Genomic DNA, 23,813 nt, shown 5'->3' on the forward strand with positions numbered 1-23,813 from the left:
CTATCAGTGTACAGAGAGGAGATCTGATAGCTGCTATTGCGTGGTGCCCTTTTGCTAGGCGCATCTTGCAGGAGGACATTTTTGTTTTTTCTTCTCTAGCAAGCTGGCGTCACCTGCGTAATAGCAGCCATAGGATCACCTCTCTAAACACCAACAGCTATTACTGCGAAAGCGCGGACAGAGGGCACAATTTTAAAATTGATTTTTTTTTTTTTATAAATACTCCTCAGGAAAACATCAGGCAGTTATTAACTACACATTAAACATGTGATTATGCTGCTGAGCAGGGGCCACGGCTGCCACATGCCTGCAGAAGGGTTTTCTTTTTTTCAGTATGTACAGATAATCTGTTCTGCAGCAAAACCTTATCTTCTTAGCAGGAAAGAAGCTGCATCAAAAACGCAGGTTTAGGTGTGTTTTTTTTTCCCCTCTTTGTCCATGCTAATGTCCTTGAACAGCAAATAATGATACCTGCGTTTTCTCAACACCCATTCAAGTCACTGGGTGAAAAACACTGAAAAAACGCAGCAAAAAAGCTGAAAGAAGTGACATGCTATATGTCCAATAAACGCAGCAAAGCACAAAATACTGATCACACAAAAAAACAATGTGTGTGCAGGAGATTTCTGAAATCTCATAGGCTTTGCTGGTACTGTAAAAAGCAGCTGAAAATTAGCATTAAAAAAAGCAGCAAAAAAAAAAAACTCGCAGCAAAAACGCACAGTGTGAACTTACCCTAACTCAAAACAGAAAATAAAGATTACACAACAACCACAAGACAGATTTCAATCAGTATAAGTATCAGTATAACGGCGCCGACCTGACTGTGTGTAGGTTACTGTGCACAATCCTGCTGACAGGTGCACTTTCAATTTAAACCCTCCAGAACCATAAAAAATTTTATCACAAAAATTACACAACAACATTATGGCTCCTGGAAGGCAATGCGAAAATATGAAGTACACTACACAAATAGCCTGATCGGGTTTCAGTTTTTTGGGGGCGGGGGGGGGGGGAAGAAACCCTGCCAAATGCAGCATAAGCTAGGCACAGTTACATTTCATCCTAACCTGAAGGTTCAAAGAGCTCCTCCGGTAACACAGACTCTGCAAACCCAACGACAGAAGGGTCCAAGTACTCTGTGCCAATTTCGGGCACCCGACAGAGAGCAGGATCCAGTTGTGGACGGCCGGGAGAAGGATCAAACCGCAGCAGTTCCCGCTGTCCTCGTGGACTCCATCCCCCACAATTGCAGAGAGCACAGCGCCTATAAGAGAAACCAAGAGGGAATCAGAGCCAGAATCAAATGATGAATCTTGTCTGCAATTATGACGCGTATGGTGAAGGATTTACAATAAGAGACAGACATACTGAGGACATTTCTCCCAATGTACCTGCCACATGGCGAGTCCGGGACACTGCCATCCCCTACAAAACACGCGGCTGGCGACAGACTGCTGGGCTCATCTGCTTCCGCTTCACAGGCCACATCAGAGGCATTTTCATCAGCTAAGTGCAATAAATCACAGTGTTCATATGTACAAGTTTAAAAACGCTCAGAGTTTCCCCATAAAAAAATCTACATATAAATATACCAACAATATATATATATTTTTTCTTTAGCGTTTGCTGCAAACACTTCGCCGCATTCTGCACTGAAGTCCAAGCGGCAGATGTGAATGTAGTAGGTGCACACCTGCACTGACAGTACAGCTCCCATATTCCACTTGAGGATTGTGTGGCAAAATAGGCCAATTTCGGCCATGAAAAGCGAGTGGACGAGGTTAGATAAATCTTGTCCACTTTGCCAATACCTTAGACAGAAAGCCGAAGAATATGTCATGTGGGAACATTCCCTTACCCTCAATACAATAGGCCCTGTACTATGCCAGCCTGCACCATTCTAATGTAAACCAGCTATGGTCTAATGGGCCACCTAATAAATGCCACACACTGCCCTGCTGAAGGCTGAGGGAATCATTATGCCCTGCATGCACAATTTTAATAAATCACCTCTGCTAAACTAAAAGTTACATTACCTGACGCTTCAGATTCTTTGTCCTCGCTGGATGGTTTCTGATCATCCATCCCTGGCCGAAAACTGACTATCCCTTTTCGGGCGACCTATGGAGAAACACATAACAGTTACAAAAACTTTTCTATATTTCTGTATCGGAGTAGAAAAACAATAGAAATGCTACAAATTCTTCATATCAAAACACACTGTACACAGCGGATTGGAGGTGATGACATGTGACAAGTAGCAATGAACAAACGCAGATATCGTGTTATCTGAGCATGCTCGGGTGCTAACAGAGTGACTGTGGCATGCTTGAAAATATGTTCAGTCCCCGCGGCTGGTTAGGAATCCCTGCATGTGTTGCAGCAGTCGAACAGTGGGGAGACTTACAGGGACTAGAACATATTTTTCGAGCACGCCAAAGCCACCTGGGCAGCACACGAGCCTTAATACCATATACACCATGGTAAAGGACATTTGTGAAAAATTTATTGGAGGGGGTGTTTTATTGTTTTTGTTTTGTTTGTATGAGAACTGTGATGTGTAAAAAAAACAGACAATACAGGGGAGGTTTTCTGCTTCCACCTGCAAAAATCTAATGACTAATCACATCTTTATGTACATTTATTGCGATCCTCACTCATTTGTGCTCGATCCTGGCTGCAATGAAGGACAGTGCGGGCATTGCTCGTGCACGATCCTATAATTTCCATATATCGTCAGTACGGTTTGAATTATAAACAAAAAAAATATAATAGATAAAATATGAGACATTACCAGAGCGATGTCACAGCAAATGTGACAAGCAAAAAAATATAGGAGACGGACGGAACTTTTACTGTAAGTACAGTACAAGTGTGTATATACAGCAAAAAAAGAAAAAAGCTTTACTAAAAAAATAATAATATAAATAATAATAATAATAATAACAATACAAAGGCCCCTGGACAATCCCTTTAACTGCACTTTCCGTTAGATTCTGAAAAAAGTTGTGTGTCTCCCCCCCTTCTACTCACTGTAGATTATCAATCATATCACTAGGTGTAATTTGCTCCCTTACTGCAGACCGATTTGTAGGCAGATATGAGCAGTTTCAGTGTGAATAATCAGTGCCTGGAAACAAGAAGTGACTGTGCGTATTCTATAATAAAAGGAGTTTCTTATCTTCACTAGTAATGCGGATTTATGAAAATACTACATTTACTGTTACAATATGTACATAAAGTTGTGCAAAGATCATCTAGGATGTAGTCAGTCAGCTTCGAAAGTTCAGGCGAAAAGATGGAAAACAAACTCATCAGAACAACGGATTAACAGTGAACTCATTCTGCAGCCAGCTATGCACGCTGATATATAAAGGGTCCAAAAAATGGTCACTAAAACCAGGTTGCAAAACGGAGTTCTAGACAAAACTACATGAATTCAAAAAAATAAAAAAAATAAAATAAAGACTACATTTCCCATAAGAATGTCCATATAAAGTAAGAAACGGAATTCTTGCAATTGTCACACGGAGCGACCACATTCCCATTTCAGGACACAATACATTGACATCAGCAGCGATAAACAAACCTGACGCCATTGTTTGTGTTGAGGCATCTTATGATGAAAGGTCATTGTGATTGGAGGGCTGCAACATCGCTTATTGTGACAGACAGACAGACAGACAGACAGATCTCGATCTATTCATTCTGCAGCACTTTACAGTTTAACAGTTTCAAACCCAACAGTCATAAGTATCAACGTTAGCAATACAATAATTAAAGCAAAATAAGACGACCCTGCTCGTGAGAGCTCACAATCTACAATGAGGTGGGGGAGACACAAAGTACAGGTGTGTATTTACAATGATGGTCCAGCCATCTTCAGGGGGTGGGGGATAGCTGGAAGTAGTGAATGGGCTACACACTTTGGGTAGAGCATTCCAGAGGATTGGCCAGCACGGGAGAAGTCTTGGAGTCGGGAGTGGGAGGTACAGATTAGTGCAGAGGTTACTCAAAAGTCATTAGCAGAGCGCAGCGGTCAGTTAGGCCGATAGACCGAAATGAGGGAGGAGATGTAAGGAGGTGCCGCACTGTGGAGAGCTTTGTGGGTGAGAACAAGTGCTTTGAATTGTATCCTGTAATGAATGGGCAGCCAGTGTAGTAACGATTAGCTAGATAGACAACCCTGGCTGCTGCATTAAGGATAGACTGGAGAGTAGTGTTGAGCATTCTGATACTGCAAATATCGGGTATCGGCCGATATTTGCTGTATTGGAATTCCGATACCGAGTTCCGATATTTTTGTGATATCGGAAATCGGAATCGGAAGTGTGCGGTGCGTATGGTTCCCAGGGTCTGGAGGAGAGGAGATTCTCCTTCAGGCCCTGAGATCCATATTAATGTAAAAAATAAATAATAAAAATAAAAAATATGGATATACTCACCCGTCCGGCGGACCCTGGACCTTAGCTGTGTAACCGGCAGCCTCCGTTCCTAAGAATGCAGGCGGTGAAGGACCTTCGATGACGTCGCGGCTTGTGATTGGTCGCGTGAGCGGTCACATGAGCGGTCACGCGACCAATCACAAGCCGCGACTAAACCCCCTCATTCTTAGGAACGGAGGCAGACGCTTGGACCGGTGAGAGCCGGGGCCGCCGGAGGGGTGAGTATATCAATATTTTTTATTTTTATTCTTTATTTTATACATGAATATGGATCCCAGGGCCTGAAGGAGAGTTTCCTCTCCTTCAGACCCTGGGAACCATTCCGATATTTTGTGTCCCATTGATATGCATTGGTATCGGGTATCGGTACCGGCGATATCCGATATTTTTTGGATATCGGCCGATCCAATCCAATACCGATACCTTTGCATATCGGAAGGTATCGCTCAACACTACTGGAGAGGGAAAAGTCAAGTAAGGGGGAGGCCAATTAATAGAGCATTACAGTAGTCCAGGCGGGAGTGGATCAAGGCGACAGTGAGGGTTTTTGCGGTTTCCATGGTGAGAAAAGGACGGATTCTAGAGATGTTCTTTAGGTGTAAGCGGCACGAGCGGGCAAGAGATTGTATATGGGATGTGAAGGAGAGATTGGAGTCAAACATAACACCCAGACAGCGCGCCTGCTGCCGGGGTGTTATTATGGTGCCACCTACGGAGAGGGAAATGTCAGATTTAGGGAGGTTAGTAGATGGCGGGAGCAGAAGAAGTTCAGTTTTGGAGCGGTTGAGTTTCAGATAGAGAGCGGACATGATGTTGGAGACTGCGGACAGACAGTCCCTGGCGTTCTGTAGTACAGCGGGGGTAAGGTCAGGGGATGACATGTATAGTTGTGTGTCGTCGGCATAAAGATGGTACTGAAAGCCAAATCTGCTGATGGTCTGTCCAATTGGGGCCATGTAGAGGGAGAAGAGAAGGGGGCCAAGGACTGAGCCCTAAGGTACCCCGACAGTGAGAGGAAGAGGAGATGAAGTGGAGCCAGAGAACAGAACACTGAAGGAGCGGTCAGAAAGATAGGAGGAGAACCAGGAGAGAGCAGTGTCCTTAATGCCTAGTGACTGGAGCCTAGAGAGTAGGAGAGGGTGGTCAACAGTGTTGAAAGCTGCAGAAAGGTCGAGAAGAATGAGCAGAGAGTGGTCACCGTTACATTTTGCTGTCAGAAGGTCATTGGTCACCTTGATGAGTGCAGTTTCTGTCAAATGTAGGGGGTAGAAACCAGACTGTGAAGGGTCTAGGAGGGAATGAGTGGAGAGGTAACGGGTAAGGCGGGAGTAGATCAGGCGCTCCAAGAGTTTAGAGATGAAGGGGAGATTGGAGACTGGTCTGTAGTTTGTGCAGGATGGGTCGAGGGAGGGTTTCTTTAATAATGGAGTAATGATAGAGTGTTTGAAGGAGAAGGGGAAAATGCCAGAGAGCGAGAGAATAAAGATTGTAGTTGTAAGTTGTGACGACTGGAGAGAGAGACTGGAGATGTGAGGGAATGGGGTCGGTAGTGTATGTAGTCGGACGAGAAGAAGAGAGGAGCCTGGAGACTTCTTCTGTGATGGGATCGAATGTGGAGAGTGAGCCAGGGGAAATGCAGGGAGGGATGGGAGTTGCTGCGCTTTGTGTCTGGGAGCGGATTTTCCTGACGGATGTTATCCATTTTCTCTGTAAAGCGGGAGGCCAGGTCATCAGCACAAATGTCTGTGATAGGGGCTTGTGCTTTTGGCCTGAGGAGGGAGTGAAAGGTGTCAAAAAGTTTCTTGGGGTTGTTGGATAGTGAGTACATCAGAGTGGTGAAGTAGGTCTGTTTGGCGAGGTGAAGGTCAGAGTTATAGGTTTTTAACATAAATTTGAAGTGTATGAAGTCTTCTGGTGTGCGAGTTTTCCTCCATAAGTGTTCAGCACTCCTGCTTCTAAGAGTGTCATTGTAGTGATGTACAGCCAGATCAGGACAGGAAAAAGAGGAGATTAGGGACAGTGATGAGTGTAGGGAGTCTGAAAGTGTGTGAGGGTTGATAGCATGTAGATTTCTGAATGTGTGGTAGGTAGGAGAATGCTGGGGTGGGCGAGGAATTGTGAGTGTGAAGGAGAGAATGTTGTGGTCAGAGAGGGGAAGCGGTGAGTTATCTAGGTAGGAGATTGAACAGAGCCAGATGAAGACCAGGTCAAGTGTGTTACCATCTTTGTGTGTTTCAGATGTTGAGAGCTGTGAGAGGCCTAAAGAAGAGGTTAGTGATAGAAGCTGGGATGCAGATGTGGAAGTGGGGCTGTTTATGGGGATGTTGAAGTCTCCCAGGATAAGGGTTGGGAGTTCTGAGGACATGAAGTGCGGCAGCCAGGCAGAGAAATGGTCCAGGAAGTGGGTGGGAGAGCCTGGGGGCCGGTATATGACCGCTACTCTGAGGGAGAGGGGATGAAAGAGCATGATGTTGTGGACCTCAAAAGAAGGGAATGAGAGTGATGGAGCTGGGGGGGGATGACCTGGAAAGTGCATTGTGGGGGACAATAGTTTGCCGACTCCACCACCATGTCTGTTTGTGGGTCTCGGGGAATGTGAGAATTGTAAGCCACCATGGGAAATGGCAGCAGGAGAGACAGTGTCGGAATCCTGAATCCAGGTTTCCATGAGGGCCAACAGATTAAGAATTTTTCAGAAAGTAATAGTGTATGAAAGGAAGCTTGTTACATAGAGACCATGGATTCCAAAGGGCACAATTAAAAGGAGATGAAGGAGTGCAAATAATATTAGTAAGATTATTACGGTTTCGATGTGAGGTAGGGTAGGGGTTGAGGTTGGGGGATGGTGGACCAGGGTTGGTGGGAGATGTCCCCTGAAATCAGTAGGAGTAGGAAGATAAAGATCAAGTAGTTTTTGGAATTGTATGAAGTTTTTTTGTGCAGTGTGTTTGGGCAAGATGGGCTGAGGTTTTTCAGGAAGGTGAGACGTGCATGGGAGCTGTACATGGGAGAGGGAAGGAGTGAGGGGCTGATGTATATGAGTTGTGATGGAGGATGTTTCTAAATTAAGGGTATGTGTCCACGTTCAGGAAACGCTCCGTTTTTGACGCAGCGTTGAGCAGCATGCATAAAAAACGCAGCGTCCAGATGTTACAGCATAGTGGAGGGGATTTCATGAAATCCCGTCTCCACTATGCAGAAAAAGACGCATGCGGCACACCCGAGAAAACTCACATGCGGCGCGTCTTTTAAGAACGCAGCATGTCCTTACATTGCAGAAAAAACTCAAGGACAACGCAGGTGACCTGCCAGTGACCTCAGGTGCAGATTTGGTCAGGATTTTACCTGCATAAAATCCTGACCAAATCCCGAAGCAATCCTGAACGTGGACACATACCCTTATAGTCCGTCCAGAATGCTGGGTCAGAAGAGATGGATTGTGGGCACTGGTTGGGGGTAATTTGGCAGCTGGGGCCAGCACACCAGGGGGTGATTAAATGATCAAACACATTGAGGCTGGCAACATCTATATGCTATAACACATTGAACAAGATAATATCTAGAGTGACCACAGTCATGGGTATACAAAAAAACAGTGAGTAAAACGTACAATGCAACAAATGAATTATACCAATCATTAAGCAGGCACATTAAAATATGTTGCAAGATGGTAGAGTGGCAGTTGGCAGACAGCAGACAGAAAGCAGAGAGAATTTTTACCATTAGAGTCTATTGCAGCAGATAAGACAGCAATCAGAGGTGGGAAGTTGCACCATTTGAATTTATTGCAGGAGACAGCAAGCAGAGGGAATTTTTACCATTAGAGTCTATGTATAATGACAAACTGCTGCTGGGAGAAGGCGCCTTCAAATATGAGAGACCTGGAGCAGTTTTCAAAAGAAGAGCTGTCCAAAATTACAGGTGAGAAGTGTAAGAAGCTTGTTGGTGGTTATAGGAAGCGATTGATTGCCGATATTTATTACAAAGGGTGTGCAGCCAAATCTTAAAGTTGAGGGTGCCAACAATTTTGGCCAGACCATTTTTGGGTTTGTGTTTGTGACATTATGTCCAATTTGCCTTCACCCCTCTTTTTATGTTGTTGTTCCAATACACACAACAGAAATGAACACGCGTATAACTGCAATAATGTTTTGGAGAAATATTTCAATTTCGGCAACAATTTCAGGGGTGCCAACAGTTTCGCCTATGGCTGTAGACTATATTTACTAGATGGTGGCCCGATTCTAACGCATCAGGTATTCTAGAATATGTATGTAGTTTATTTATGAAGATTTCAGAATAATGCAATGAATACACAGGATTCGGCCAGCCAGGCGCGACCAAATCAGCGAAGCGTGGTTAAAATCCTGCGCCAATTCTCGGCCAGATAGTGCCTGTCGCTGATTATTCACGCCTGGCCGGCCACAAACAATCAGTGAAGCCAGGGCCAGCTCCACGTTTTTTGAGGGCCCGGGTGAAAGAGTCTCACAACCCACGCAGTATACAACACAGCCCACGCAGTATACAACACAGCCCACGCAGTATACAACACAGCCCACGCAGTATACAACACAGCCCACGCAGTATACAACACAGCCCACGCAGTATATAGCAATTTGGGCACCATAAAAAAATGTTATTTTGTGTTAGGAGACCCACATTTGGTCTGCACATTGCTGCCTGGCACATGAGGAGTATTTGACGAGTGCCCCTCCTGTCCAGGTACCGTGGGGGGGGGGGGGGGACATCTGGTCCACAGGTTATATCATTTGGTCTAGGTCTCCTGAAGATTCCTGGTGGGCTACAGTGCTTAACTGCATAGTGGGCTGCCAGCCCTTTAAAATTTCCTTGCACAATGCGCACGTAGAATAGACTACCGCAATGACACACAAATACTGTTCCAAGTCTGACACTGACATCAGGACGTTCTTTGTTGGCGGAGTTACAACACACCGCTCATCTGTCCCGCTCCCACCATTGTTGCTCTGCAGCCAGTCAGTATGATCTGTATCTGCATCTGCGGGCTGTAGCCTGTCATTTCCCCATCAGTGTCCCTTGTGTGATGTATATACAGCAGTCTCAGTGGCTCTTTCGTGATGTACATTCAGCAGTCTCTCTCAGTGTTATCCTACGTTATGTATAACCCAGACCTCTTAAGTGACCTGTGACGAAAACGTACATCAGAACTTGCAAAAAAGGAAACTGGTCAGCAGGTTTTTGCTATATAATCTGAAAGCACCATGATGTAGGTGCATAGATGCAGTTTCAATAAAAATAAGTGTTAAAATAAAAATAGTAAAATAAGGGACATTTAAATGAGACTTTACACCTGTAAACTCTTGACATTTTCGGTTTTGCAGAGTGCATTGTGTTTGCATAGCAGATCTGCACAAATGGACATTATGGTCACACATTTAAATTTTCATGCAATTCTGGCTCAATCACTTTCTGATGCAAAGCTGCATGAAGGTGTTTTTTGTGCAAAATGAAGTTGTATTTCCATATATTTTAAATACCAACATGTTCTGCACTCAAGGTAGATTATAGCAGAAATAGTGTTTGGGGTGTAAGATTGAATTTATACACATGCTGAAAGGTCATCCATCATTTTTCGCATACCTGCCTTACATTCTTTTGAGTAAACATCTGCTTGTATGTCACTTTCGGCACAAATGTAGGTTTTAAAGCATTAAATAAAAATAAATTAAAAAAAATAATAATGAGTTACAATGTTATGTGAACTTGGACCATAGCTGTCAACAGTATGTTAAGACAGCAGAAATCGTCTAGCCGTCTATCAGACAATATATCAGATGTAGGGATTCTTCTAATTAAGGGGGTTGTCGGGGCAAAATTAATGTTACTGTTGGCTTGGACAGTTACATAAAAAAAAAAAAAAACCCAGCAAATGAAGCTATACTCCACTCGTGGCACTTACAGGGCAGCACCTCAGACCGCTCGGTAGGGAAGCACTGCTGCCCCTTTTTTGCTGCGTTATTGAATTTTTGGAGGATTTTTATTCCTCGGTTTGCTTTTAAGTTTAGCGTTAGGACTGGCAAGTGTGAGGAAACTGAAGCCAAGCCCAGCTTTTTAGGTTTTGTAAACGCAGGTGTCAGTTCTTATGGGGCGCACTTTGATAGGGCTGGACAGCCAGACACTGTGCATTACCTGTGTGTGACCAGCACCCTATACAAGCAATCACCCCCTCCATGAATTGGTAGGTTGGGAGTGGTTGTCTCATCCGTATTTTGCACCTGTGTTGCCGCCATCATTACGGGATCTGCGATTGGCCTGAGCGGTCAGGTGACATCAGTGATGTCATTGTAATGTGCGCTGCAGAAGCCCCCTGACCATGGCGGCCAACCATGGCATAGGCTCAGTTGATTATAAAATAAGCTGGCTGCGCTTTAGTTACTCTTCCTGGGTCAAGCACTGTGTCTCCACCTCTGCCCTGGTCTGTGGTGTTTGGCTGCAACCAATCACTGAGCTCAGCGATTGGCTGCAGTGCTGATAAAATGCCGTCACTGCTGTAACCAAACAAAATAGACCTGATAGGGTACGTAAAGCACCGTTTTGATATATATGCAGGACATATTTCTGGAAGGGGACAGACAACACCTTTACCATGATGCCACTTGGGCTCTGTTCACATCTCATTTTAATTGTAATAAAAAGTAAAGCTTGAATGTAAGAAAATGTCACACGTTAGCTACTGTACAGAAACGAAGACCCTCCTTCCGCAGCCAGGCACCTCTGCAATAAGAGACTACATACTCAATACACACTCGGGACAAATCCACTTAGCTGTGGAAAAACTTGGCAGGTAAAACTAATGTGACAAGATGTGCACAGATTATCCGATCTGGATTCTGGAAGTCTTATTTTAGAGGACAATTACTAAAAATATCATATTCTCCATACATAATTCAGTATGCAGAAATCCAGATTATGCAGCATCATGTCAGCTGGTAAGTAAGGGCAGACACAATACACAGGCAGGCGTCCTATTATCGGACACTGCTCAATAAACCTACACACTTGCATTAGAACCTCGGATTACAGGAATCTCACAATATCACTAAATATGGAAAACTTAGCAAAGTAAACTGCATTTGTATTCATTATCTACCGGTTACATTTTTTCAAAGAAACCAAAATGCCTTTTTATGAAACAATGCGAACCAAGGAAGTAGAAGGTTTTCTTCCCAGTCCATGCTGCTGGCGGAGCCACATGGCCGAAGAACACAAAGGCTTCTGGCAGCGCTTCCTGCCCTCCACGTCTAGGTGGGTGAAGCGAAACTGAACACTTAGCTCTGGGGACCGGCAGTGATTACAAGGATACGTGCCTGCCTGGTTATGGAACTCGGTGCACGGCTGAAGATTTAGAGAATAAAGATAATAAATGAACAGGGTTACAAGGCTGGCTTGTCAAAGAATGACACAGCCAAAAGCAGCAACACAAGTCTTGCAAAAGTTGGATGCAGATTTGACAGAAACCAGTATAGGTAAGGCTATGTTCACACGTTGCGTTTTTGATGAGTTTTTTTTTTCCTGCAAGCAAAACCCGCTCTTATGGCAGAAAGGCATATATCATATTATAATATATATATATATATATATATATACACACATATATATACATACATACATACATACATATACACACACACTCACCGGCCACTTTATTAGGTACACCTGTCCAACTTCTTGTTAACACTTAATTTCTAATCAGCCAATCACATGGAGGCAACTCAGTGCATTTAGGCATGTAGACATGGTCAAGACAATCTCCTGCAGTTCAAACCGAGCATCAGTATGGGGAAGAAAGGTGATTTGAGTGCCTTTGAACGTGGCATGGTTGTTGGTGCCAGAAGGGCTCGTCTGAGTATTTCAGAAACTGCTGATCTACTGGGATTTTCACGCACAACCATCTCTAGGGTTTACAGAGAATGGTCCGAAAAAGAAAAAAAATCCAGTGAGCGGCAGTTCTGTGGGCGGAAATGCCTTGTTGATGCCAGAGGTCAGAGGAGAATGGGCAGACTGGTTCGAGCTGATAGAAAGGCAACAGTGACTCAAATCGCCACCCATTACAACCAAGGTAGGCCTAAGAGCATCTCTGAACGCACAGTGCGTCGAACTTTGAGGCAGATGGGCTACAGCAGCAGAAGACAACACCGGGTACCACTCCTTTCAGCTAAGAACAGGAAACTGAGGCTACAATTTGTACAAGCTCATCGAAATTGGACAGTAGAAGATTGGAAAAACGTTGCTTGGTCTGATGAGTCTCGATTTCTGCTGCGACATTCGGATGGTAGGGTCAGAATTTGGCGTAAACAACATGAAAGCATGGATCCATCCTGCCTTGTATGGAGCATCTTTGGGATGTGCAGCCGACAAATCTGCGGCAACTGTGTGATGCCATCATGTCAATATGGACCAAAATCTCTGAGGAATGCTTCCAGCACCTTGTTGAATCTATGCCATGAAGAATTGAGGCAGTTCTGAAGGCAAAAGGGGGTCCAACCCGTTACTAGCATGGTGTACCTAATAAAGTGGCCGGTGAGTGTGTGTGTATATATATATAATTTTTTTTTTTTTCTGACTCAAATTTCATCAGTTTTCGGCAGCAAAAACACAACAAAACCTGATACCTGTGTTTTTTGCAGCGTTTTATTGCACTACCCATTGCTTTCAATGGGTGAAACACACTGCAAAAATGCAGCTCTTTGACAAAACAGTCAGGGGGGGGGGGGAAGCTGTATGCATGAGATTTCTGAAATGTCAGATTATGCTGGTACTGTGAAGACAGCTGAAAATTTGCTTAAAAAAATGCAACATGTGAACATAGCCTAAGGGTGCTTTCACACACAGCGTTTTTGCCCACGTTTATTGGTCCCATCAGGACTTTTCTATGAACACCCCCACAAACTCTGGGGCCATAGACTATAAAAGGTGCTGACAAAAGTCAACGTACACGCTGCCATGCATCATTTTCAGCCGTGTGCGCCTACTGCCAACAACCAAAATAAATCGGAGTACTAAGTCCACAAATGCATAAAAAGGTGTAAGTTTAATCAAATACATAATTGGTACAAAAACATAAAAAAAATCAGTACAATGTACAAAATTAGTCTAAGACACGAATAGCAAAGGATCGGGTAGATGATGGCTAAAGTGTCCTGGCTACACCGGGCATGAGTATAATATAAAATGCTAGTGCATGTCAATCAAACATGGGAGTAGTGGGAATCAATATAAATATATGAACAGGTCATCATTTTAATTCATAATACGTACAATCCATAAACCCAGTAATGTCCCATCTCCCAAAAGTGCTTACCCATGCTATCGTTCAGGCAGGAAACGCTCCACTCCGCCACGACGCGCGTTCCGTGTTAGCTTTTTCAAGGTGCGCCTACTGGAAGCGGACACTGACGGTCTGCTACGTCTGGATGTCCGCCTCCAGCAAGTGTATACACCCATTGGCTGTCTGCTCCATTAAAGTCTGTGGCCCCCTCGGCGCTAACGTCCGAATCCAGTTTTGCGGGTGGTTCAGACACAAGACCCAATGGGACCAATGAGTAAGCAAAAAAAAAAAAAAAAAAACTGAAAGCACCGAGGCAGGTAACATGCTAGTTGAATTGTAGTCTAAAGTCGAATGCAGCTTGTGACCAAAAGTCCAAAAGGTTCATATCAATGTTCCATTGTCAAAGCAGATTGGTAGCTCTAGCTTAAAGGGAATCAGTCGCCCTCTGGGACATACATGACCCATTAATATGGGCATACAGGTGATAGAAATGTTACACTAGTCCTACCTGTATGCCTCATATTAGCGGCTTTGTTGAGAAATCATATTCTTTCCTTATACTAACGATTTCTTCCAGGCAGAAGTCACGGCAACCACATATCAAATCCTACAGGCGTGCCCTGCCCATCCGCTCTCAGGGCATGCTCACTGACTCTGGGTGTACAGCCCCAACTTCATGTCAGATGTGCGTATGCGCTGGAGCCGCTCCGATTCAGTGTCAACATGACATAGGAGTGCGCACGCTATGCTCGCCACTGTGTCCCATCCACTCTGCGCTCCGGCACATGTGCGTCTGACATGAAGCTGGGGCTACACACCCAGAGTCAGTGTGCATGCTCGGGGGAGAAGATGGGCAGTACGTACGTGCGGGATTCGATACAGAATTCTTACAGCCTTAAACTGGACAGTTAGGTCACACAGAATAGCTAATAAATAACATTCACCAAATGTCTACTTAAAAAATGATGCAGATGTAATGTTAGGAAGTTAAGGTTAAAAGTTGTTCAGCAATTTCTCATTTTTTCAGCAAAAAATGTACATTTTTTTTTTTTACATTTTACATCACATTTAAAAGTAATATCACTCTCAAAACTGCACTCCTCAAAACCACATTAAAGAAGTATTAACCGTTCAGGTACTTCACAAGAACAAAAGCAATATGGAAGGGACCAAAAAAAAAAAAAAAAAAAAATTTATTCTACAAAAATTTAGCCCTTTTACTTTTCACATGGATAACAGGTGAAAATGGACCCCAAAAATATGTGGTGCACTTTCTCCTTCGTATGCAGAACTCAGAAGAAAGAAGCACCATTTGACATTCTGAACACAAAAAAATGGTTGAAATCACGAGCAGATGCCATGTGAGTTTGGAGAGCCCCTGATGTGCCTAAATAGTGGAAATCCCCCACGAGTGAGCCTATTTTAGAAACTAAACACAAGGAATGTATCTATATGTGTGGTGAACACCTTGGATCCTCAGCTGCTTCAAATAAGTTTATATTGTAGAGCTGTGAAAAGAAAAAAAAAAATCTAGCTTTTCCCCACAAAAGTACAATTTTTTTTTATTATTTTCACAAGGGTAACAGGAGAAAATGCACAATAAATTTTGGGGTCCAATTTGTCCTCAGCACGGAGATACCCCATATGTGGGTGAAAACTACTGTTTCAGTGCACGGCAGGGCTCGGAAAGGAAGTGACGTTTTGGAACGCAGACTTCGATGAAATGGCCTGCGGGCGTCATGGCACGTTTGGAGAGCCCCTGACATGCAGAAACCCCCCCACAAGTGACCACATTATGGAAACTAGACCCCTCAAGGAATTCATCTAAGGGTGTACTGAGCATTTTTAAACCTACAGGAGATTCACAAAACTAGCACATTTAGATGAGAACAAATTATTTTTTTTTCCACTAAAATACTGTTTTGGAACCAAAATGTATAATTTACACTAGGGGTAATTGGAGAAATTGGACCTCACAATTGGTTATGCAATTTCTACTGAATGTGGCAGCACCCCCAATGGTAGTAGTGGTTGCACACTACTGTTTGAGCACACGCCAGGGATCAGATGGGTAAAAGCGCTACTTAGACCGCAGATTTCATTTGAATAGATTTTGGGCTCCATTAACAAACTCTGAGGTGCCAGAACGGCAGAACCCCCCCCCTCCCCCCCTCCTCACGTGACCCCATATTGGAAACTCCACTGCCCAAGGAGTTCATCTAGTATTTTGAACCCATAGACTGCTTAACAGAATTTTATAACATTGAGATGTGGAAATATGACATTTCAGTGGTAAGAATGTAATTTTTTTGCATTTGCTTCAAATTTTTCAGGTACACAATGATTAGTAGGTGAAACTGGACTCCATAATTTATTACGCAACTTCTCCTGAACATTGTGATGCCCCATACGTTGCCAGAAATTACCGTTTAGCCACACGTCAGGTCTCAGAAGGAGCACTATTTGGCTTTTGGAGCACATTTTGGTAGAATAGTTAGCAGGCAAAATTTGTGGAGACCCGAAGATGCCAGAACAGCAGGAAAAAAAAACAAAGTGATCCCAATGTAAAAATTGCAAACCTCAGTTAATTCATCTATGGCTGCAGTGACTAATTTTGTAACATCCAAGCCAAGCTGTTTGTTTTTTTTTCTTTTGGCGGGATTGCAAATATTCTAGTTTAGTGCCCATATGCTCTGCCCCCATAAAGTGTGCCCAGTTATGCTTCTGGTGATATACACCTCATAAATTGTTAAGTGCTCTGTCTCCACTACAATGGTCATGGGTTTACCACTACAGAGGAGCCAGAAGACTGCAGCCTCTGATTTCTCCTACTCCTGCATTGCTTAAAAGCACTTCACCTACATATTTTTAATGGAAGCTTTCCTGCATTAAGGTTCTCAGCTGTTCATAGTTAGTCACTCCCATCTCCTATATAATTTGGGCACTGGCTAGCACTCATTGTCAGACCTAGCTTCATAGTGGTTGAGAAGGTGTTTGCTGGATTTATCTCAGACTGTTGGTAGGTTTTGGATGTGTGCCAATTTCCCTCCTTCTCCTACTTTGGTTTTACCCCATCCTCCATTGCCCGGTGTTTACCTCCAATGTTTGTGCAAGTATATTTGTATGATTGGCATTTACCTTTATCCCTGTTAACATTACCTTGTTAGTCTAGTTGGTGTATTACGGTATACTACTACTCCCCTCTTCCCAGGGTGGGGGAAGGGTACAGACTAAGGGTGGATGCAGGAGCTAAGGCAAGGCGTGGCCCAGGAGTCTTCACCATCAGAAGTAACCCGGGGAACAAAGCGAGCTAGGGCGCCCCTAGCGTTACGGACAGATAAGGAGTCCCTGGTCTTGGGACATCCGACAACAGCGTCTTGACAACAATAATGCAAAATGTGGCCGATTTTTGTAGTTTAGGCACAGTGCTGCTCAGAAGGATAGGGGGCATTGGATTTGGGAGCAAAGAATTTATAGGATTTTACTTGAGGGGGTGGCAGCCATGTCGCTTTTCCAGAGTCTTTGTTCTGCCAGTAAAATGGGAATCCCCTATAATTCCAGTGACATGACAGACCAAGTGGGGCTGGTTTTGTGCAGGATAAATTAGGGCTTTTATTTTTAATATTTTGCGGTACATATTATTTTTAGATTGCTTCCAGCATAAGGCTGGGATCACATTCTTTTGTTCTATGCTGAGCACTTATATCGGGGTTTCCGTGTAAATCCCACAAAAATGCTATTCAGACGAAAGGCCCAGCAGAAACACTCGCCATAATGAGACAGATGGAGACACTTTGGAGTCCGTTTGGCATCTGCTCCGGTGGTATCCATCTTTTTAGGAGTGCACAGATCTGTGGTCACCCACAGTTGTGCGCTAAAAAGATACCCAAGATGATGGGACACCGCGAGAACACAGACGAGTCCAAAAATGACAGCCTTATAAGTGAATGGTTCAGTGAGGGATTTGTCTGTATCGTGGTTTTGGGGAATTTACAAGGTACCCCCATGTAAGCACTCAGCAGAGAGCACAGGATAAATGTGAGTCGAGCCATAGTCTGCTTTTTGGGAGGTAGAATGAACAAATGGGCAGAAGTAAAATAATGCTTCTTTTTGGGCAATTCACCATGCGATGAGTAATAAGAAAGAAATAAACCATCTCACCCGTGATGCATTAGTTGAACTGCGGGAGCACGGACCCGCTGTGTCCAAACATATAAAGTCCCCCCCCAAAAAAAAAACACAGGAATTAAGGGAGCTTAGTCTCCAGAAACGTGTCGAGATTCACACCCATATGGTTTGTGCTGAAGTTTGCATCCTCTATGCTACAAGTTTGTGAATAAAGAAATTTTATCGTTACTTTTTTTTTTTTTTTTGGATAAGTAAGGCTATGTGCACACGTTGCGGATTTTACTGCGTATCCGCAGCGGATCTGCAGCTGCGGGTCCGCAGCAGTTTTCCATGAGTTTACAGTACCATGTAAACCTATGGAAAACAGAAACCGCTGTGCCCATGTTGCGGAAAAAAAACGTGCGGAAACGCTGCGGTTTACACCTGCTCCTCTATAGGAATCCGCAGGTGTAAAACCGCAGGTGGAATCCACACAAAATCAACATAAAATCCACGGTAATTCCGCAGTAAATCTGCAAGTAAAACACAGTGCCTTTTACCTGCGGATTTCTCAAATCCGCTGCGGAAAAATCTGCAGAGCTCAGTAATAAGTGTGCACATACCCTAATAAAGCAGATTTAATTTTTGGTTCGATGCGATTACAGCAATACCAGATTTAGTTTTTTTTAGGTTTTTGCTCACAGTAAAAAAAATTTTTTATAAAAAGTAGCTTTTTTTTGTTGTCATTCTGAGAGCTGTAACTTTTTAAATTTTGCGAACAGAGTTGTATGGGGGCTTATTTTGGGTGGGACGAGTTGCACTTTTTTTGGTACCATTTTGGGATATAACATTTTTTTGATTACTTTTTATTCAGATTTTTCAGACACAGAACGAACCAAATCCAGCAATTGTTAGTTTTTATTTTTTGCGCCGTTGATCGTGCGGTAAAAGTGATGCCTTATTTTAGTCGGGTCACTACGATTGCAGAGATACCAGATTTATATTTTTTTTTAATGCTTTGCTATTTTTACACACTAAAAACAATATTTTAGAAAAAAGTAATTTTTGCATCTTCATATTCTGAGAGCTGCAACCTTATTTTATTTTTTTGCCTAAGGAGCCATATAAGGGCTTGTTTTCTGCAGGATGGTTTGGCGTTTTCATTTATACAATTTTCTTTAACATATGACTTTTTGATCGCCGTTTATTAAGTTTTTTTGGAGTCTGCATGATGAAAAAGTGATTTTTTTTTTTTTTTTATGGCGTTCACCATACAGCTTAAATAACATGTCAGTTTTAGAGAGTGGGTGATTCCAGACATGGCGATACCATTTATAGGTAATATTTTTGTTTTTATCACAAAAGCTACATTTTAACTGGTGAACTGGCTTTTTGCCATTTGTGTGCACTTCACTTGTTTTTATAGTTTGTTTGTTTTTTCTCTGCGTCTCACTGTGGGACATATATAATTTTTATTTTAATCTCAGGGGTGCACACTGCTCCGTCTCCCAGTTAGACACTGTCATTCTCATGCACTGAAGACAGCCTGTGAGACCCTGCTTATAGCTGGATCTTACAGGCCACGGTACCCTGTGCTGATCACATGACTTCAGGGGTACCATAGTATCCATTGGCACCTGTGATTCTCATCGCAGGGGTCTGATGGTTACTAAGGAGGTCTTGTAACCAATTAAATACCACTGTGGCGAATGACAGTGGTATTTAAGGGGTTAATAGGCCTCGATCAACTTCAAAACAGGCCAGGGCTGTTACGGCAGGGTGTCCGCTGTTATGTACCGCTAACACCAGTGGGAATTGTAGCCGCCAAACCGCGCTATTCACTTATTCTCGATCGCAGTTTTAAAGTGTATCAGCGTTTGATAAGGGCTTAAATAAGAAAGCTGCACAACTGAAAAATGGAACTTAAATCCTGTATTTACTTTACTACATATCATGTTCAGAAAGTCTCATTGCCAACTACCAAAAAATTGGGAAAGTGACTTGCGCCTCTTTGGGTATGTTCCCACAATCAGGAAACGGCAGCGAAAATACGCTGTGTCCAAATCACATGGCCCGCATGTGGCCACTGAACCATGCCAATCTACCGCATCCAATACATTCTATTGTGGAAATTTCTGTTGAGAAATTGACATGCTGCGGCTCGTAAACCAGCTTGGCATGTCAGTGTCCGGGTGACCCACAGAGAACATGGGATTTCTAGAAATCCCATCCACTATGCTGTAAAATCAGGCCGCAGCAATTCCTGATCGTGGACACACACCCATTCAGACAAGCGTATTCTCATCTATATTCCATCAATTTTTTGCAGATTGAAATACTAAAGGTGTCAGTGTGAACGAATAAAGCTGCTCACATGGGCATTAGAGGAGATGTGTGTGCGTGTTTAAAGATGTTTCTGTATTTTCATGACTATGAAAATTGTACATTCACACTGAAAGCATCAAAATTATGAGGTGACTACCTCTTGAAGCTCATCAAGAGAATGCCAAGAGTGTGCAACGCAGTCAAAGCAAAAGGTGGCTACTTTGAACAACCTAGAATATAAGACATAATTTCAGCTGTTTCACACTTTTTTGTTAAGTATATAATTCCACATGTGTTAATTCATAGTTTTGAAGCCTTCAGTGTGAATGTACAATTTTCATAGTCATGAAAATACAGAAAAATTTTTAAATGAGAAGGTGTGTCCAAACTTTTGGTATGTATGTATGTATGTATGTATGTATGTATGTATGTATGTATGTATGTATGTATGTATGTATGTATGTATGTATGTATGCACACACAAAAAAAAAAAAAACAACTGTTGGAAGTATACGGAAGCATTAGTATTGCATACTGCATCCGTTTCTGCATTCAGTGCCTTTTTTTGGGGGGGGGATGGACCCAAGGCTGCATCCGCCTTCATTATATGTCCTAATTGCTAATTTGTAATACTAATAAGGAACAATACACCTGTCTGAGCAGTACGGCGGCTCAGTGGTTAGCACTATAGCCTTGCAGCCCTTCCATCTACAAGAAGTTGGTATGTTCTCCCCATGTTTGCATGTTTCCTCCAGGAACCCAGATTTCCGCTCACACTTCTAAAGGTAGATTGTAAGCCCCAATAGGGATAGTTATGGTAGGTCGATAACGTGCTGTGGAATAAATGGCGCTATATAAGTAAACTTAATAAGACCAAGCTGTATATATGGCTTCTGTGTACATCTCAGATTAGACATGTCCCAAGCAAACTGGCGATTGACAGTTCAGAAATGCAGGGGGGGGTGCACAACTGAAAATAGAGCATTTGGCCCAGCGGCATGGGCGCCCCTCTGGTATACACAGCTTTGTACCAGGCTGCTAGTACAGGCAACTTTGTCTCCACAGTATGGGAGAAGCACCAGGGGACAGAGAATGGTTGACTCCTGCCAGCTTCACTGCAGCAGTGCAAGCTCTAAAGCAGAGCCCACATGCGGCACGCGTTCCTTAACTTGCTAATCAGTCACAGATATCACATTGGCAGAGTACGGCTCATTGCCTAAATTAGGTCGGTTTCACACTAGCGTTTCTGTGTGCAGCGTAGGCCTATGTACTTTTTTCCTTAAGATCCACATAAATATAGGTATGCAAGACACGTGCGGATCTAAAATTGTGTATGCAGGTGTTGCATACGGCGGGAACGTCAAAACGACGCAAGGGGACGCATCCGCATACAACGCATGTCCCTGCGTACACAATGTTAAATATACGTGCGCATGAAGCATGCGGCTCTTAAGGAAAAAAGTACGCAGGCCTACACTACCCACAGAAATGCTAGTGTGAAACTGGGGCTGTGAAGTCTGAGCCGGTATAAAATGGACCGACAGACTCCTAAAATCTACTACATAATTGTCTAAGGGTCACTTCCGTCTTTCTATGTCTGTCTGTAACGGAAATCCCAAGTCGCTGATTGGTCGGCTGTTTTGTCGCTCCTTAATCCCCGCAGTCAGTGCCCGCTCCATACTCCCCCTCCAGTCACCGCTCACACAGGGTTAATGGCAGCGGTAACGGACCGCGTTATGCCGCGGGTAACGCACTCAGTTATCGCTGCTATTAACCCTGTGTGACCAACTTTTTACTATTGATGCTGCCTATGCGGCATCAATAGTAAAATATAATGTTAAAAATAAAAAAAAATAGTTATATACTCATCGTCCGTCGGCCCACGGATCAGAAACAGGCCTTTCCGGCTCCTTGTGACGCTCCGGTGAACGCTCCATGCATTGTAATCTCGCGAGATGATGACGTAGCGGTCTCACGAGACAGCTACGTCATCTCACGAGACCGCAATGCACTCTTGGGACCGGAGCGCGCGAGGAGCAACGGTAAACGCTTCGCCTGGATCCAGGGCCAACGGAAGGTGAGTATATAACCATTTTTTATTTTAATGCTTTTAACAGGGATATGATGCCGACATTGCTATACACTACGCGGCCTGTGCTATACACTACGTGCGTGGGCTGTTATAAACTTCATGGCTGTGTTATATGCTATGTGGGCTGTTATACACTCCGTGGGCTGTGTTATATACTATGTGGCTGTGCTATATACTCCGTGGGCTGTGCTATACGCTACGTGGCTGTCTTATATACTACATGGCCGGCCGCGAACAATCAGCGACAGGCGCAGTCCGGCCGCGAATTGGCATGGGATTTGAACCACGCTTCGCTAATTGGTCGCAGTTGGCCGAATACTGTGTATTCCATGTATTATTCTAAAATCTTCATAAATAAACTACCGTACATACATGTTCTAGAATAACTGATGCGTTAGAATCGGGCTACCATCTAGTATATAATAAATTCTGTACAGTAGCTCAATGCAGTTTGTGGGGAATATTTTTTTTTATAAGAATTTGGGAAAGTTAAGAAATGTCCTATAAATGTCTGTCCTGTTTCTGATCTAAGGTCTAGACTTTTAGCTGAGATGAATCTGTGCTGCAGTTTATGTTCATAAGTAGTGAAGCTCCTCCTCTACAGATAAGGGGGAAAAATAAACACACAGGGAAGGAAAGCCTACATTCATCTCAGAATTTCTGAAGTGAACAGGAAAGCAGGATTAAAGGTACCGTTACACTAAACGACTTACCAACGATCACGACCAGCGATACGACCTGGCCGTGATCGTTGGTAAGTCGTTGCGTGGTCGCTGGGGAGCTGTCACACAGACCAACGATCAGGGGAACGACTTCGACATCGTTGAAACTGTCTTCAACTATGCCAAAGTCCCCCTGCAGCACCCGGGTAACCAGGGTAAACATCGGGTTACTAAGTGCAGGGCCGCGCTTAGTAACCCGATATTTACCCTGGTTACCATTGTAAAAGTAAAAAAACCAGTACATACTCACATTCTGATGTCTGTCACGTCCCCCGGCGTCCACAGGGTTACATACTGCTGCTCAGAGCTTCCTGCACTGAATGTGTCAGCGCCGGCAGTAAAGCAGAGCACAGCGGTGACGTCACCGCTGTGCTCTGCTTTATGGCCGGCGCTGACAGTCAGTGCAGGAAGCTCTGAGCAGCAGCGCGTAACCCTGTGGACGCCAGGGGACGTGACAGGCATCAGAATGTGAGTATGTACTGTTTTTTGTTTTTTTTTTACTTTTACAATGGTAACCAGGGTAAATATCGGGTTACTAAGCGCGGCCCTGCGCTTAGCAACCCGATATTTACCCTGGTTACAAGTGAACACATCGCTGGATCGGCGTCACACACGCCGATCCAGCGATGGACAGCGGGTGATCAGCAACGAAATAAAGTTCTGGACTTCTAGCTCCGACCAGCGATATCACAGCGGGATCTAGATCGCTGCTGCGTGTCAAACACAATGAGATCGCTATCCAGGACGCTGCAACGTCACGGATCGTCGTCGTTCTCGCTGCAAAGTCGCTTAGTGTGAAGGTACCTGGGCAC

General features: G+C 43.8%; 1 protein-coding gene across 1 annotated transcript in view; it reads right to left on the reverse strand.

Annotated features, from left to right (window-relative positions):
* The window catches only part of KMT2D (lysine methyltransferase 2D), a 244,352-nt gene that overhangs the window by 184,781 nt on the left and 35,758 nt on the right, over window positions 1-23,813 (reverse strand). The window contains exons 2-4 of the mRNA XM_077297477.1: window positions 2,040-2,124; window positions 1,395-1,509; window positions 1,071-1,267 (exon numbers count right to left, since the gene is read on the reverse strand). Coding sequence (XP_077153592.1) covers window positions 1,071-1,267; window positions 1,395-1,509; window positions 2,040-2,088 — 361 coding nt within the window. The 5' untranslated portion in view covers window positions 2,089-2,124. The remainder of the gene's footprint in view (window positions 1-1,070; window positions 1,268-1,394; window positions 1,510-2,039; window positions 2,125-23,813) is intronic.

The sequence above is a fragment of the Ranitomeya variabilis genome, chromosome 3 (assembly GCF_051348905.1).
Source record: "Ranitomeya variabilis isolate aRanVar5 chromosome 3, aRanVar5.hap1, whole genome shotgun sequence".
NCBI classification, from domain to species: Eukaryota; Metazoa; Chordata; class Amphibia; order Anura; family Dendrobatidae; genus Ranitomeya; species Ranitomeya variabilis.